This window comes from Taudactylus pleione, unplaced genomic scaffold, assembly GCF_031769625.1.
Source record: "Taudactylus pleione unplaced genomic scaffold, aTauple2 ptg000179l, whole genome shotgun sequence".
NCBI lineage: Eukaryota > Metazoa > Chordata > Amphibia > Anura > Myobatrachidae > Taudactylus > Taudactylus pleione.
Genome location: NW_028284581.1, coordinates 11,902,122 through 11,920,137, shown reverse-complemented (window position 1 = coordinate 11,920,137; position 18,016 = coordinate 11,902,122). Strand labels below are relative to the sequence as shown.

Sequence of the window (18,016 nt, the reverse complement as noted above, 5' to 3'; positions counted from 1 at the left end):
TTACAATCTGCATCACAATGTGCATACGCAAACCAGTGCGAGAGATCAGGATGTGTTCGCTTGCTGCGCATAGACTGTCCAGCAGAGTGAGTGACAGGAGAAGCCATTTGTGGGTGGTGACAGGGGCAGACCACTAGAAACAGGGGAGTGGAGGTGCGAACACAGGTGTGCCTAAGTGTCGTTACAGACGCTTGCATAATTAATAGGCAGCATCATAGTACACGTCACTTGGTGGGATTACAATCTCAAGTGATCGCAGTGCTTGTGGCAGGGTATAGTCAACCTCAAGCGCTGCGATCGCATCTCGATGGTGCTCTATGTACCAATGTTTTCATGCACTTCCAGAAGATAACATGCACAAGTGGGCGTCTTAAGAATGGCTGATGGGTGTCTGCATACACTAAGTGCGCTGGATTTGCATACGCAGGGTGTGAGTGAATGCTTCTTGCGATCGGGACTGAATGAGCTCCAGAGCGCACACAGCAGGTGTGCCGATGCGCGTTTCGTTGTCTTAGGCTTTTTCAAAGCAAGCCGATTGCCTCTACTTCCCCGGACTATATTCATTCTGAAGGGCCAATCAGGTTCCGTCTTTCAGTCACATGATCGTCGGGACCAATAAAGGTCCTTTCTCTCTACTGATTAGAGCACCGTGTATCCTCCAATGAGTTGTATGATCTCATGGACTCAGATAGAGGGTGTGTTCGTTTTAACCAATCGGATTGCAGTCTTATTCATACTGCTTGTATCTGGCATACTAAGTAGCAGTGAGTGAAATTTACATCGATCCTATTTAAATCATTGAACCAATCCTAGTATATAATTGATATGGATCAGATAGGCAGCACAGATGGTGTAATGGTTAGCGTTACTGCCTCACAGCAATGAGGTCATGGGTTCAATCCCACCATGGCCCTAACTGTGTGGAGTTTGTATATTCTCCCTGTGCTTGCGTGGGTTTCCTCTGGGTACTCCGGTTTCCTCCCACACTCCAAAAATATACTGGTAGGTTAATTGGCTCCCCTCAAAATTGACCATAAGTGTGTATGTGTGTGAGCATGTGTTAGGGAATATAGATTGTAAGCTCCACTGGGGCAGGGACAGATGTGAATGGCCAAATATTCTCTCTGTAAAGCGCTGCAGAATATGTGTGCGCTATATAAATAACTGGTAATAAATAAATAAATAAGGAACATATTTAAGATTTTATTGATATAGAGATATATATTTGCACTATTATTGTCATAAACTTTTTAACTGTTATCTACACATCATAATAAATGAGTTTAATTTGATCATATAATTCTTTATAAATATTATTCTATGCTAAAAGCACGATATAATGTAATTACATAAATATTACGGGATGTAAGATTTAATTGTTCTTCCCTATAATATACTGTATAGTTGGAGGTTAATATTATAGTGTGAGTTACCAGTGGCAGATTATAATTATTATAATTCATTATGAATTTTCTTGATTATACAATCAGAGATTTCTTAGTATATCTTAAAGGTTGGATAATATGAAATGTGATAATGTGTGTTATATGTGAATATTTAAAGGAATTATAATAGTAACTAAAAATCTAATTACGATTGTGAGTGTACAGTGTGTACTAATATAAGTGAAAAAATACTAAGTGAAAGGGAAAAATTATTTTAATTTCTTTGTGATACATATTTAATGTGATAGTGAAAAAAATCTCAAAAAAATAGTGAGGTGAATTAAAAAAGGTGTGGTGCACGTCAGACAAATTGTGAAGGTTTATTGTATCTTATTCATATTAATCTTGAAATATACAGTGACTAGATTAGAAATGTTATTATTAATGGAAAGGAGATTAATAGTTATAAAATAACTATAGATACTGCTGATATCATATTTGGTATTTACTATATCAGGTTAATATCTGTTCTGGATAGAACTCACTGCTCCTCCACAAGTTCCAGGACTCCTTCCCCATGGTAAATATGTCATTAGATATTATTATTAACAGTTGTTCATTGGTATATTATATTTGTATATTGCCATTTACAGATTTATAATTATTTTTCACTGTTACACTTGCTGACGGTGGGTACCTATATTGGTCCTCTACATTACTCTTTAAGGGGGATATTTCTTAAATGATAGGTCAGCAATATATAAATGTACATCTCCATATCTTCATTTAATATATTAATCATATTGTACTTTGGTGTTACATATTTCTGTAGTTTTTATTAAATCATATCATCTAATTTGAGTGTTCTTTCATGGGTGTATTATTATTTGAGATCCCTAATCCAATACCTTAGCATAAATCTTCTTTTATTTATATATATATATATAGATATATATAGATATTTCCAAAGTAGAGGCAATCGGCTTGCCTTGAAAAAGCCTAAGACAGCGAAACGCGTGTCGGCATGCCTGCTGTGTGTGCTCTGATCCTAACCCCCATGTTAATGTAATGCAACCATTATGTGAAATAGTGGGGTGACAGTGTGCAATCTTACTTCACTAAGAGACAAGCGAATGTGTCTGAGTCTCTGAGCTATTTAATTACCAACAAGGTGGACATTAGCAACAATGTTACCACGTATATCTCTTTAGGATACTCTGGATTAGTCACAGTGAAACTACATAAATTATAGGGAATGAATGTACAGTACCAGTCAAAAGTTTGGACACATCTTCTCATTCAATGGTTTTTGTTTATTTAAATTATTTTCAACACAGTAGATTAATACTGAAGAAATCAAAACTATGAAAGAACACATATGGAATTAAAAATCGCTAAGTGGATACCCCCCTTTAGAATATAAATATTTTCCTGCACATTTCATCCCACCAAAGACACAGAGATTACTATGTTTACTTTGAGCAATATGCACTCTCTCCCTTTGCCAAGGTGCAAAGTTTCTTGATTTTTTTTCTTCCTTTGCTCCCAACTCAGAATCAAGCCCTTTAAATGCTGTTTTGTCTAAAGGCTCCAGGTGAGCAGAATCCAACTTTCATTATTATACTGTATATTTTGTCACATAATGTGTGCATTATTTTGTTTCATTTTCTTTGTCTCCTATGTGCTCGAAACAATGTTAAATAAGAAAAGGGACACAAACACACATTAACATGGCTGATTGTGAGAAGACAGGGATTCTCTCTTTTTAACAAACATTAAACGGAAAGACACTAGGTCCCCATCTATTTCTTTGTATGTCGGCACAAATCCCCTTCTGTTCTTTTTTTTTTTTTTTTTAAGCCATCAGCATAAACTCTAAATTACTTGCACTTATACCCCTTTCAGATCACAAATAGCGGGTTGTACCTGGGATTTGTACACGAGTCCATCCCGGGTGCGGGTCTGAGACCCCTTTCAGACTGGCGGCCTGACCCGGCAATATTGGCAGGTCGATGACATCACCGCCATCGCTTGGAGATCATCTCGAAGCGCTGGCTCTCCCTATGCCGTGAACAGGACCCTGGTCACCCGTTCACCCCGCATCACAAGCCGGGTTAAACTCAAGTTCAACCCTGCTAGTTACCCAGGTTGGGACCTTTCACACTGTGCAGTAACCCGGGTTGCTGCGCATTCATGTGCAGTAACCCGGGTTATTTTATGGCAGTGTGAAAGGGGTATTTGTGACTTCACAAGTACTCCTCAGTTGGGAGTGAACACGTTTTCATTTCCTAACCTCTTCTGTCATAATAATGACAGCCTCTTCAATCCATTTAATGTCTTCTTCACCATACACCCCACCTACCCTCTCAAGACCATTGCTGGTTATGATTATCTTCTAAGACAAGATGCAATATGAAATGGTCTAATCTTCCCAGGGCAACACCTGCTCAATTCCTTTTCTACGCCCTCTGCCCACTTCGTTTCATTTGATCCCACAGATGGTGATGCAGCATCTGTTCTCTTATTATCCCACTCTAAGACTGGTCTACTCTGTGATATCAAACACTGAACATGCAGTAGTAGAGCCTTATTCTAGTAAGGTGCAGGTAAACTAGAAGCCAGTAGGTCAGTAACTGAATTATACTAGTCCGGGTCTGAGTAGGTAAAACAGTGAGCTGTGCACACCGAGCAAAAATGTCAAACCCTATACATGCAATAAGAAGCCATATCCAAATGTCCAGGCAGAGGCGAACAGAACCAAGTCTACGTTCAAGAAGATGTAAGGGCAAGTGGCAAAAAAGAATAATCAGGATCAAAGACTCTCTTTTCCAAATCCACCTCACTTTGGAGTATATTTACTAAGCAGCAGTAATTCTAGTAATAGCCAAACTAGGAGTGTTTTGCATTTAATATTATTATACTTTAAAGTCTTGCAGCGGCTTTGAAAAGTTGCCACTTAGTAAATATAGCCCTTTGTCTGGGAACACACCCTCTTCATTTATATATCCATGTCAACCACAGGATACACAGGTATTGTATATTACTATGATGAGAATGACTGGTATTAACAGATGGGGACAGTGATGATTGGCACATTGATATTGAGGTCATGTGACGTATAAATTGAGAAGTGTGCTATGCGGGAATACAGTGATCGAGATATTGAGGTATCTATATAACATTTCTTATACTGTGTGCAGTTATGGGAACAGCAGTATTTGTGGTGTGCCTATTAGTTTGTTATTATTAAGTAATGGAGTTGTACTGTGCACAAATTTGTTGCATATTATGGGAGCAGGAGTACTGTACTAAAATTATTACAAGAGAAAAATATGAGTCAATTTGCAGTAATTAGATTTCTGCATAATATTGTGAAGATCCAAGGTCTGTACAAGGGAATTGTATACATAAAATGGAGCTAGGAATCAGTCAGAAATATAACTTAATATACCTACACAAATAAGGTTGCATCATCTATATTATTCTAGTATATATTCGGAGTGTAAGATGATCTTAGCAAAGATAACACTATTGTATAAGTAAAGATTCTATTTCATAAGCATATATCCGCATTGTGATTATGGGTCTTATACCACCTTGATGCAGTAATTTCTGTACAGAGAAACTCAGGATTTTAGGTTATTTAAAGTAGTGTGTCTTCTAAGTAAGTGTGAAAAGTGAGTGGGTGATTGACGAGATTATCCAGGAAAAGTGTACTGAGATAGCGTACACATGGTAACACACAACACTATACTTTCTTCAGCATCCACCGATATATAAATGTTCCCTATGGAGAAAATATAATGAAAATTGGTAGAATACTTGTTTGCGTGTTTTAATAAGCGATGCAGTTTGAACAATACATATTTCAGACTAGGGAGTCAAAAAACAAAACCGTAAAATATTGTAGTAAGTAAGAGTTCAAAGTAAGCACAATTTCAGTAAGTATTTAATAGTGAAAACATCCTCCTGTTGAACAGAAAATTACAACTCTATGAAACATTAATTTCCAAGATGTTTTGTGTGTCTTCCTTGTGCTACAAGTTTCCCTGTCTCCTTATTGACCAAATCTACTGTTGCAAAGGCCAAAGTTCTTCCTTGCTTCAAAACTTGAGCAGTAATGAGTATTGATTCACCTATTTTAGCAGCATTCATGTACCTTTAAAAGCAGAAAAAATACAGATTAAATGGCAACAACATGTATATAAAAAGGAAATTAATTAGGGGGAAAGGTTACAGAGAGAAAAAAAAAAGGCAGGAGTAAAGGGCCCATACATCTGCACTGTAATTCCCAGATCCCTCAACGCCGTTGGGGAAATCAGGGAAAGTCTGCATGTTATAAATCGTTTTGTGGCCAGGATCGGCAAATCAGGGAAATTCAACATGTTGGATTTCACAGATCCCCAGACGCCAGGGTCGGGGTATCAGGTAATCGTGACAATCTGTCACTGATGTATGGGGGTCTTAAGGAGGAGAACACTGGGCCATACAAAAAAAAAAAAAAAAATGTGGCAATTTTTGTTATAGGGGAATTGACAGTTTGGTATTAATACACAGCATTGTAACACAGAAAGTTGTGTATCAGTAAGCTGATGAGACCGCTGCGGCAGCCAGCCAGCAGGAGTATCTGACGCATGATGTTTGAGAGCACTGAGATTTTCTTTCCTGAGCAGGAGGGATAACGCATCTCCTTAACAGTACTTACAGGGAGATGTATCAACCTAAAGAGGACAGATGGAGAAGTTGCCCAAAGTAACCAATCAGCTTTTATCTATCATTTATGTAGTACAATCTATAAAATGATAGCTAGAAGCACATTGGTTGCTACGGGAACTTCTTCATCAAAGTTTGATACATCTCCCTCATGCTCACAAGTACTACATTCACTGCAGAACTGTTATGAGTACTCTGATGAATACACTATCTTTACTGAGTGTACTGTGCCACTTCAGTACACTGTCTTGACTATAGTTAGTGATCTAATGACCATCATTTACTGTATGGCAGTGTTTTGGAGTAGGATATTTGACTAATATGAGTAAATATTCTAGGGAGGGAAGTCAATTCAAAACAATGTGCCGTCATGTTCCATTGTATTGGAATTTGAGCACTGAATCTTTTATCCAGTGGTCATCCCCTTTCCATTTTTGCCTATTGCCGCTTTCTGCAGTGTTTGAATAAATATAGGTTGTTTTTACAGATAGTGGGCAGAGAAAAAAAAATCAATCTATTGTAAACCGAACCGTGATTATACTGCATATTGCTTGTTTTCGAAGCATTACCTTACGTGTTTTATGAAAAAAATTTATATATACACACACACACACACACACACACGGCGTAAACATCCAATTCTAAAGTGTAAGTAATGACTCACTAAGATCTCTAGATGATTTAGCTCACAAACTCCCTTGGGGCTATGGGAGCCAACACTGCACACCCTGTGCCTGTTCACAATACTTACCTCTGTCAGCTCTGCAGAAATCACTGGGAAAATTATACTGACACATTCCCGGAGATATGCATATGTGCAGCAGACTCCTGCACAATGCCAGTCTACTCGAGAATATATACCGGCGAGAGAGGGGGAGGCCCACGCGGAGACAGCATGAACCCCCTTCTCTTTTAAACCGCCCCTAGCACAGAAATAGGTGTATGCATGTGAAACCAATAACTCTAGCGCTCAGAGGGCCTGATTCAGACCCACTCGCGAGCGCTCGCAAGCGGGTCGATGGTGCCCTAGTGCGCATGACGGAGGGAGCTCCGTCGTGCGCATGTGCGAGACCCGCATAGCGACGGCCAAGCCGTCGCTATGGGTTTCGCACCAAAGGGGGCGTGCTGTCGATGGTGAGTGACAGCACGCCCCCTTTGGTGGGCGTGACGGGAGCGTTGCTGCCCAGACGGAGGCGTTCCCATAGAGCCAAAAGCACTCCTGGGCTTGCGGCAGCGAGACCCTACCGCAGGGTCTCGTCGCAACCCTGATGGTCACGATGGTCTTGACCATCGCGACCATCTTTTTGGCCGCTCGCATAAGCTGTGGGTGGTCACCCACAGCTATGCGAACGGCCAGGAGGCCGCTCCAATTTTAGGTAGGAGGGCCCTGATTCAGAGCGAGCGCTCTTGTCAGGGCGTCCGGCTCTGAATCAGGCCCAGAAATCAAAAGACATCTCCACTGTGAACGGTGTAGTGTGATTTAGTGTGAGATATTGGTAAGAGCTGTGTATCTATCAGGTGTGTAATAACAATGTAATAATCAACAATACCTGTAGTTGTGTGCTTTCTATCAATTGCATATTTATTGTGAATAATTATATTACAGTCAAAACTAGCAAACTACTAAAAAACGTGAGGAAGTGGATAATGTAGTCTAGTGCGTTCTGTATACATTCCCCCTTCTTCCCCAAGCTATTGGGCAACACTATCCACACCCCCACTCTTTTCAGTAGTTTAATGGTTTGACCGGTTGAATTTTAAATGTAACATAGTTTTTGTTAATTATTTTGTTGTAGTGGTGCAATATTTAATGTCACCATGGTGCAGACATGTAGTAGTTGCAAGCTGCAGTAATTTAAAAAGCAAAAAAAGTTGGCTAAACAATGACACAGAAAAGATCCAGAGTAAAAAAGTGGGCATACTGATATTTGCTGATAAAATATACAACAGAAGCCTACCTGGAGCTAACACATAACATGCTGTTGATTGGCAATCAATAATAGGTAGCTATGATATTTAAGGTGGGTCCACATGATGAACCTTAGTGTTCCAATGACCTACAAACACCAATCAATATTTTAGCATATTGTATGTTTTTTTTCCACATAAATATGGGTAACTGTATAGCACCACAGCTATTTAAATGTTATATTGTACAATTATATGCCATAGCATCAGGGGTGGTTTAAGAAAGGACGGGGTCTGTCCTCTCCGAAGGCACAGTAGATTCCGGCTTTACGCCCGAGTTTACTGCGCATGCGCAGGTCTCTGGAAACATGGCGCCTGCATTATGTTCCCAGAGACTTCTCTATAGTGCATGTGCAATAGTCGCCGCTCAATTATCCCAGGGATTTTTGTCTGCAGAGCCAGCCGACAAGGGACTCTGGAAAGGCAAGTATAATATAATATGGGTGCAGGGTATGCGGTGTGGGCCCATGTGCACCGCACTCCCTGCACCCATTATAGATACTCCAATGCATAGCATGATAGAAGAGTGGCTGTTTACAGAGCGTATCTCCAAAACCAACTGACCATTGCTTGTCCCCACATAAATGTAGGATTAGAACATGAAAAATATACTTACGTAATATTCATGTCCACGCTAACTCCTGGAGCGCCTCTCTCTGTATTCATTAGAGCAACTGTGGACACCATATCAACCAAGGTAGCAGTGAGGCCTCCGTGTAATGTACCTCCATGGTTTGCGTGATCTTCATCAACTTTCAGTTCACAAATAATCTTGCCAGGACTTGCAGATACAAGTTGTAACTGAAAAAAAATCATAACATTTACATTGTCATTTTATTTCCATGAGATGTGGCCCCAACACCTCGGGACCATAAATTTACAAAAAACTTCCTGTGACTCAGATTTCAGTCTGCCTGTTCATTCTAGCTAATCTCTTGAAAAAGTGGATGGATTTTGATGGGGTTTTCACTATTCTATACAGCATTGGCAGAGGAAGGTTTAGGTGTATGAACCATTCATTTGTGACTAAAGAGAGCAGAGAAGTCACAATTTTAGTGAAACAAGTCACAGAAAATGATCTTGCATCAAGCTGCTGTATAGGAGCTGACCGTGGTGCTGAAACAGGAAAAATAGCATCTGAAATTGAGCAAGAAATAGCAATGTGCCCTGTTGCTTAGCAGCAGCCTAGAGAGGGGAGGGAGTCAGGGACTGAGCAGGGTCATGTCTGAGGCAGACATAGTGTGAAAGACAGCCTCCAACGAAGCCATAAAGATGCCCTGATGCAGACACAGTAGCCAGGGGAAGCATAGCTATCAGGAATTTAATAAAAACAAACAACCATCGGAAAACCATCAAATGATTTCCATCCGATGGTGGCAGACATTGGAAGTCGGTGCTGTTCTCGGACAGGGGCACCATGACGAGGAAGCCCAGGAAATATAGAGTACATTGTGCAAAGAGGACATTGCTCATCACCATGTTCTGCAGTTGGGGAGAGGTGTGCATGGAGACTGTGGAAATATGCACAAGTGCCCCAGTCCCGGGGACATGCTGCTGACAATGCTTATGGTAGCTACAATATAAATTCTGATCCATGATGATCCTGCCCTTCCCAGCACATCCCAGTGACCGGACCCCAGCCAGCTGAGAGGCAGCAGCAGTGGGTTTGTGGTGACACTGGTCAAACGCAGGATTGAGAAGCAGGGTTTTGTGGTGAGATACAGGTGACTATGGGAAGAAGCAGGAGTGGAAAGCAGAGGCCTGTGCTTAGATGCAAGGGGCTGTGGTGAAATGCAGGGAGCAGGAGTAAGAAGCAGGAAGCTGCTGTGAGATGCAGGGGGCAGTGGTGACATGGCATAGGTTGTTAGGAGATGCAGATGGCTGTGGCGAGATGATATTGCTCTGGTTCAAAGCCAGGGCGGATCGCATTTATATGGTAATCTAAAATCCACAACTCCATCACTGTTTTTATGTCCGGATTAGTAGCATGGCAAAGTGCATTGAAGTCTTAGTGGAGTTTATCCCAATCTATATTTTGGAGATGGTGGTTGGCATGCCAGGAGTGAGAGGAACTTCGGTAACGCTGATGTTTCAGTCTGTTTTCAGTTCTATGAAACCACATACCCAGAGACTGTTTATTCTGTACTGCTCAAAATCGTTCTAAGGTCCTGATTCAGAGGCGCTCGCTATTTGCGAGAGCACGCTCTGAATCAGGGCGGATTTAAAAAAAAAAAAAATCCACCTCCAGGCCGCTCGCAGAGCTGTGGGTAACCACCCACAGCTTGTGCGGGTGGCCTGGCGATGGTCGCGACCATCGGGCTTGCAACGAGACCCTTGTGGTAGAGTCTCGTCCACCGCAAGCCCCAGTGAACTTCCTGCTCTAATAGAGCAGGAAGTTCACTACTGACATTACATGTGATGTCAGTAGGGCCGCCCACAAACGGCAGGCGTTCCTTCGGGAACGCCTCAGTTTGTGCAGCCACCCCCCCCGACCCGCCTACAAAACGGGCCGAGCTGTCGATCAACATCGACAGCTGCCCCGTATTGCTGCGAGCCCCGAGCGAGTGAAGTTCTCACTCGCTCCGGGACTTGTGTGCGTGCGCACTGCCCGACCATTGACCCTCTTGCGAGCAATGTGCGCTCGCGAACGGGTCTGAATCAGGCCCTAATTGCGAACATCAATAAGAGAGTTCTAAATTCTGACTCCTCACTATCAATCAGAGGGTCCTTCAAAGGGCTTGGAAGCATATGTACTATAGCAATGATTTTTATTTCAGTAACAGCTACAGCTGAGGCTGGTCAAACAAAACCTCTCACCACTTACACAAGCATCTACCTACTAAGAAAACATATTGGGCGATTCAATTCAGCACGATTTGAATAGTGCCAGGAATCAGTTCCTAGAGCTAATCAATTGTCCCCACCACACCCTGCACTTAGTTTGGAAGATGCCAGTTACCACGCCTTAAGCGGTGTGAAGTTGAAGAATGACAATTACTGCGACTTAAGTGTCGGTTGCGATGCTGTTAGCACACTAAGCTAGAAAACAGCTTCACTACCCTAGTCTAGTTGGATTTCTGATCACACCTCAGGAGGGTGCAAGAAGAAATCCTCTAGTGCGGACATTACAGCGTGGTCAATTGAATAGCTCCGGGAACTCCTTCTCAGAGATATTCAACATTGCGCTGAAATGAACCACCCACAGTCACCCTAATCATCACTAAACATACATACACACACACATATATATATATATATCACTTTTACATAGAGACAGTAAGATATACTACAATTCTAATTGCTGTTTCAAAACACTTCATTACCTCTCCTCCTTCATACATCTCTGACCTCACCTAAATGCAGTCCCTTCACTCTCTCAGCTCTTATCTTGCCTCTGTGTTGATTTCCTTCTCCCCTCCTGCACTCAAGATTTCGCGCACACTACTCCCCTCCTCTGGATCTCACTCCCCTGCCCTGTCAGACTGTCTACCAACTTACACTGGTTCAAACACTCCCTTAAAATTGGGATGTAGTCTACATCCCGGCGTACTTGATGCCGGCAGTCGATATACTGTCAACGGAAACCCGACAGCGTCTGGATCCTGGCTCCAGAGCGCCAGCATCCCGAAGGCAAGTATCGGGGGTTAGGTTTACGCACTAGGGGGAGGGGTAGGATAGGGTGCAGGCACCAGGGGGGGAGGGAGGTTAGGGTTAGGCACCAAAAAGGAGGGTTAGCATACCAACCAACAAGGGTAGGTATGTCAACCCTGTCGGGATTCGGACCGCCGGGATCACGACTGCCGGCAACCCATACCCAACCCCTTAAATCACACCTGTTCCTTAAAGTCAACAGCTCTCTTCACCCTCGACTCTTCCCTCCCCACTTTGTTCTTTCAAGTTACAGTTACACACTATGAGATTTTTTGATCAAACCGATAATTGGGACGATTTTTTATCAAAATCATAGTTTCGCTATCTGTGCTACACACTATACAAATTAAATTAAATACCTGGTGTATTTCAGAATGAATTTTCATATGTACGCCCATAAGGATAATGTGGCAATCAGGCAAAAGCATAGGAAATATGGGCAGATTATGGAGAATGCACACAGTGATCTTTATCAGGAAATTGAGGCAGAGATTTTCGATCTTGACCGACAGATCATATAATCGAAGGAATGCATTTGTGGATGTTTTCTAACAATTTTATTGGTGAAACGCAGAAATGATCATACACTCTTTACAGAAAATGAGGCAGAGACTACCCATGTCCTCAGTGTTCTCCCACTCATGGTTGTTAATGTCCTTTCATTCTGCCCACCCCTGGGCACTGGGTCATTGAGCGAGTTTTACTGTCACTCACAAAATTGTCTCATTTCATTGTTAAGTCTATACTTTTATTTTCTGGGTTTTTTTTGTGTATTTAAGTGGTGGTATTTTCAATGTAATTGTTTCTCTGTTTGGTGCTGCAGACACTTGATGGTGCCATATAAATAAGGGATAATAAGAAAAATAAATCAAACCCAAATTGGTTATTGCTTCTGTCCACATGCCCCATTACAGACCTTTCAATTTGTGAGGTTACCAGTGATATTCCCAAGTGAAGAAAGCCAGAATTGTTATTCAAGGTAAACTGGGAGCTGATCTCGAATGCCCTTCAGCAAGCATCATATGTGGCATTTAGGTAACACTGGCTCAACAGCTGTGAGTTGAAGTCTATCAGATCCAGAGAATCAAACCACTCATATTTGATCAACAACTCCTGAAAACTGCACAGTATCAGCAGAATGGGTACGGGATGTCAGTGCTCGGGATCTTGGTGGTCAAAATCCCGACAGGGTTAGAATACAGACACTGTAGGTAGGTACCCTAACCCTTCCCGGTGCCTGAACCTAACCCTTCCAATTAGTGCCTAAACCTAACCTCACCTTCCACGTAGTGCCTTACTCACCCTTACATATAGTCTTATGGTGGGTACACACTGGGCGATATTACTGAGTGACTGCACGATTACGACATCGTGCAATCGCTCAGTAATCGTGCACTTTTATGTCGGAAACGACCAGCGATGCGCACTCCCGCTGGTCGTTTCCGACATTGTCCATCGCCTGAACATGCAGCACTATCTGACGACCTCGTCAGGTTGCTGCATGTTGGGGAATGGGGGAGAGAGCCCGGCGCTGAATTATATCGTTAATGATATCGTTCAGCAGCTGTGCTCAATGTCATGAACGACATTGAGCACAGCCTGCCGGGGACACACTACACGATATCGTTCAGGGAGCATATCGTGTAGTGTGTACGCACCTTAACACTGCAATAGAGAAGGCACAGCAGGGAGTCCTCTGACTCACTGGAGTCTTCCCTCGTAGACATAAACAAGATCTCTCTATTTTGAACACTATAAAACTGTTAGAGGACCTCGATAAGTATGCATATGCTACGATCAATGAAAAATTTGACATTTCCAAGGGTTTTACTTTTTTCCTTAATAAAAATTTGTCGTTAATGGCCAATCGCATCAAATAATAATGAAACTTTGTCTGTGTGACACTTCAGATCAAGAAGAGTAATAGCCTAGTATGCATGTGGATTATGTACTTTCCCACATTTAGCATAGAATAAGATGGGTATAAGGTGATGAATTGTTCTGTGGAACAAGCTACACTAAATACTAGTACTATAATTTAAGATGTGCTACACAATGACAGACTCAGCTGAATGAGAGGCTGGTATAAAACCATTAGAACAGTAATGAAGTTTAACAGTGCTATGAATTAATAATCAACGCAGTTTGAAGTATTATTTGGGATGGATATTGAATGGTTTACCATTGCTGGTATGGCCTCCTTCAATGGCACCATTGGTACTTTCCATTGATAGCAGGAAACCATCAATGAAAATCCACTGATTGGTGGCTGGCAATTATGACCGTAGTAGGGTCCAATCAGAGAAAGATGGTGGAGCAATAGGAAAAAAAAAATAAAACATTGCCAAATCACCATCAGAATTTTGCCATCGGTGTCAAAACATTGATCATTGGAAACAAACAGACATCGATGGCCAATGTCCATCTTTAGCACTATTACTCTAGAACAGGGGCATCCAAAAACAGCCCTCCACCAGCTCTAATCCAGCCCATCAACAGGACTGCAGTTTGAAATCTTCGATCTAACGTTGCTACTCTACACCTCCATGCAGTGATAAATCTTAAGAGAAAAAAGCCATGATCAAGAGACAAACAGATCCAGACAGTGCTGAAGCAGCAACCTATCTAGGCAACTTGCCCCTAGACCGTGGCCCAACCCTGAACTCCCACCCAGATGCAGGCACAGCCAAGGCTGCACAAGCCAAAGACTGGAAGCAACAACCGATCGAAGAAGATTAGAGACCATGGTAATATCTGAGGATAGGGACCAAGGAAGGCGTTTGGTTAAATTATGGACATAGGGCATGATTCTGACCCGCTCGCAAGCAGGTCGATGGTGCCCTAGTGCGCATGACGGAGGGAGCTCCGTCGTGCGCAATGCGCCGGGACCCAAATAACGACGGGGTAGCCGTCGTTATGGGTCTCGCACCAAAGGGGGCGTGCTGTCGATGGTGAGTGACAGCACGCCCCCTTTGGTGGGCGTGCCGGGGGCATGGCTGCCAGATGGAGGCGTTCCCATGGGAACGCCTACCGTCTGGGTCCGGCCCCACTGACATCACTAGTGATGTCAGTGGCAGTGATTTTGGCTCTGATAGAGCCAAAATCACTCCAGGGCTTGCAGTCACCGAGATCCTACCACAGGGTCTCGTCGCAAGCCCGATGGTCGCGTTGGTCTTGACCATCATCATGGATGCTCGCATAAGCTGTGGGTGGTAACCCACAGCTATGTGAGCGTCCAAGAGGCCGCTCCAATGTTAGGTAGGAGGGCCCTGCTTCAGAGCGAGCGCTCTGGTCAGAGCGTCCGGCTCTGAATCAGGCCCATAATCTGTAGGATAGGCATTGGGAATTGCATATGAGGAGAAATCATGGGAGCTGGGGGGAAGCATAGAGACCAGAGACAGCATTTGAGAATATATAAGGGGTCTATGTATCAAGCAATGTAAAGAGTGGAGAAGTGGACGCGTGGAAAAGTTGCCCATAGCAACCAATCAGCTTGGAGGTAGCATTCATTAAGTACATTCTATAAATCAGGGCTCTACAAATCCCGGGAACCAGGTTGCCATGGCGACTAAGATTTTAGTCCTGGCGACCGGGATTTCCAAGCCCCCCCCACAGGGAAGCTCCTGCCGGGCGCGCGCTGAAATTTTACCGTCGGACGCCCGACTCCCCGCAACGGCAGCCGGAGCTCACTTCTGAGCTCCGACGTACGGCTCCCCCCACGGGCATTATGGGAGAGACGTCCATAACGTCTCTCCCATAGTTCTGAAGAGCGGCAAACGACAGTGGACGCAGGATCCTGGCCTGAGGTAAGTATTCTGTTTTTAGAGGGGGCTTACTACAGGGGGCACTAATACAGGGAGCTTACTACAGGGGGCACTAATACAGGGAGCTTACTACAGGGGGCACTATTTCAAGGGGCTTACTACTGGGGGCACTAATACAGTGGGCTGTCTACTGCGGGCTCTATTTCAAGGGCCTTACTACTGGGGGCACTAATACAGGGGGCTTTCTACTGCGGGCTCTATTTCAAGGGCCTTACTACTGGGGGCACTATATCAAGGGGCTTACTACTGGGGGCACTATTACAGGGGGCTTACTACTGGGGGCACTATTTCAAGGGGCTTACTACTGGGGGCACTACTACAGGGGGCTTACTACTAGGTTGAGGGGCACTGAAAGGGCATGTGTGGTGGTCTATACAAGCTTTCATATATTTTGGTAATGGACGATTGTCTGGCTCCTAAACTTTTAAGATGGCTCCTAGATTTTATAAAAATTTGTCGAGCCCTGCTATAAATTGCTAGGTAGAAACTAATTGGCTGCTACGGGCAACTAACTTCTCCATTCTTTATACTGCTTGATAGATCTCCATAGCAAACCAGGGACTCTCAACTGCAGCCAAAGTAATGACACTAATAAAATCTAAAATCATTAGTTTATTTCAAGATATTTTTATTAATTTTAATATTTCTGACATAAGATTTACTCACCAAAGAACCCTTGCTTAATTGGTTGGAGGCTACACACTAGACGATAAGTTGGACAATATGAATGATATTTATATCGGCATCATCCATCGCGCTCAGTGTGTATGCAAGGTATCGTTAACAATGAACGCTTCTGCAGATAGTTAATGTCTTTCATCGCCCGTACTTGCAGGGCAACCTAACGATATCGTCATGCTCTGCAAGTACGGGGATGAGAGAGGGTGCAGTCACTGAACGATTAACGATATCATTCAGTGGGCGGAATTCAATTGTTTTCGTGGCCCGCATCTCCCGTCTAAAGTGACAGATCGCGGGCCGCTATTCAATTGTGCCAGCTTTTCACGCTGATCGCACCCAAAGTGGTCGGGTTTAGCCGGGTAAATCAGCTAACCCCGACCAAAGTGCTGGGCGCGATCGCGAAAAGTGATGTTTGGGCGCCCAAACATGTCACTTTTCGCACATTTCAGCTCTCATCCCCCAGGGGCTGCGAGCTGAAATGTAGCGCTTGGCAGCTGATCGCGCCCAACAGGAGCAAGAATAGAATAGCTCCGTCGGGCGCGATAGGGGATGAAAACAATTGAATTCCGCCCAGTATCTGTATGCTCAATATCGTTAACGACATTGAGCCCGGCAATGCAGGGGAAACACTTAACAACGTCGCTCATGGAGCATATCATTAAAGGTGTGCATCCATTACCTGACTATGGAAAGACAGTACAATTAAGACATCGTAATCATACAGTCATTCCAGATCCCCTGTAGTGCCTACACTGAACGATATGTCATTCAGTGTAAGCACCCTCCCTCATCCCTGAACATGGGCAATCTGTCGTTATCAGCAGAATGACCGCCTTGTTCAGGTGATGGTTGATGTTGGAAACGACCAGCGGGAGCGTGCATCACTGTTAGTTTTCAACATTATAGTGCACGATCAATGAGCGATTGAATGATTATGATGTCAAACGTTCAATCACTCATTAAAATCGCCTAATGGATACGCGGCTTAAGTGTGTATGAGCTTTAAGATTTGTGGCTCTCCGTTCAAAGTTGTTTTTTAATACGACACTCCAAGTAGGGTTTGGACACCGCTGCTCTAGTACATACAGCAGAGGTAACAAGTTCTCCAGCATTTCTGGGACTAGCAATGCCGGCATGCTGTGATGTGTAGTCCCACAGCAGCTGGATGCCGCAGTTGGCCAAAACCTCTGAAATATTATATTCTACACGTTATATACACACAATTTGCTCACTGGGGTGCCAGTAACAGGATCCGTATAGGCTACTGCTCCCCTTCCAGCGCGATGTACCATACATCATTATACCTTGTTCAAAACTCGATCAAATCCACGAGCTTCTCCCAACGATTTCATCATCATCCTCAGGGCGGAGAGGGAGCCCATGGCTGTGTGCAGCAGTTATTACCCTGCAATGACAGACGATGCCGGGCTATATACAACAGCGCTGCTCCTGCACACACCGGGAGGGCGGGAGGGAGGGAGGGCGGGCGGTCACCTTCAGGCCGGCTCCTGTCATACCAAGCTCCGCCCTAGCCAATCACCGGCCCCGCTCCCTGGCCTGATAAGTCACATGGGTCCGTTACCCATGTAACCCCGTATACACCACCCTCGTGTGGTGGAAGTATCAGTACGCGCGCAGTCAGGACATCTGGTCAGAGCGAGGTGAGCGCGGCTCTTCTCTAGGTTGGAGATAGAGATATCTCTCCTCTGTCACTCGCAACTGACCGAGTAACGTCTACTTCCGCCATCCCGGCTGCAGCGCGTCACATGACACAGTTCGCGCTCATCTTCTGCT

The 18,016-nt window shown here is 43.7% G+C and overlaps 1 protein-coding gene across 1 annotated transcript; it reads right to left on the bottom strand.

Moving 5' to 3' along the window:
- Nucleotides 1-5,317: 5,317 nt before the first annotated feature.
- ACOT13 (acyl-CoA thioesterase 13) lies at nt 5,318-17,935 on the bottom strand. The gene is made up of 3 exons (XM_088475864.1): nt 17,527-17,935; nt 8,683-8,867; nt 5,318-5,544 (listed from the first exon to the last, which is right to left on the bottom strand). Exons 1-3 carry the CDS (start codon nt 17,602-17,604, stop codon nt 5,388-5,390), a joined length of 420 nt encoding a protein of 139 aa, XP_088331990.1. The 5' UTR covers nt 17,605-17,935; the 3' UTR covers nt 5,318-5,387.
- Between the last annotated feature and the right edge of the window lie 81 nt (nt 17,936-18,016).

Coding starts and splice junctions, on each gene's coding strand:
- ACOT13 (XM_088475864.1), bottom strand. CDS start 17,604: ATGGGCTCCCTCTCCGCCCTGAGGATGATGATGAAATCGTTGGGAGAA. Junction 8,868..17,526: donor TTGATCGAGTTTTGAACAAG/GTATAATGATGT, acceptor ATTTTTTTTCAG/TTACAACTTGTATCTGCAAG. Junction 5,545..8,682: donor AGCGTGGACATGAATATTAC/GTAAGTATATTT, acceptor CTGCTTTTAAAG/GTACATGAATGCTGCTAAAA.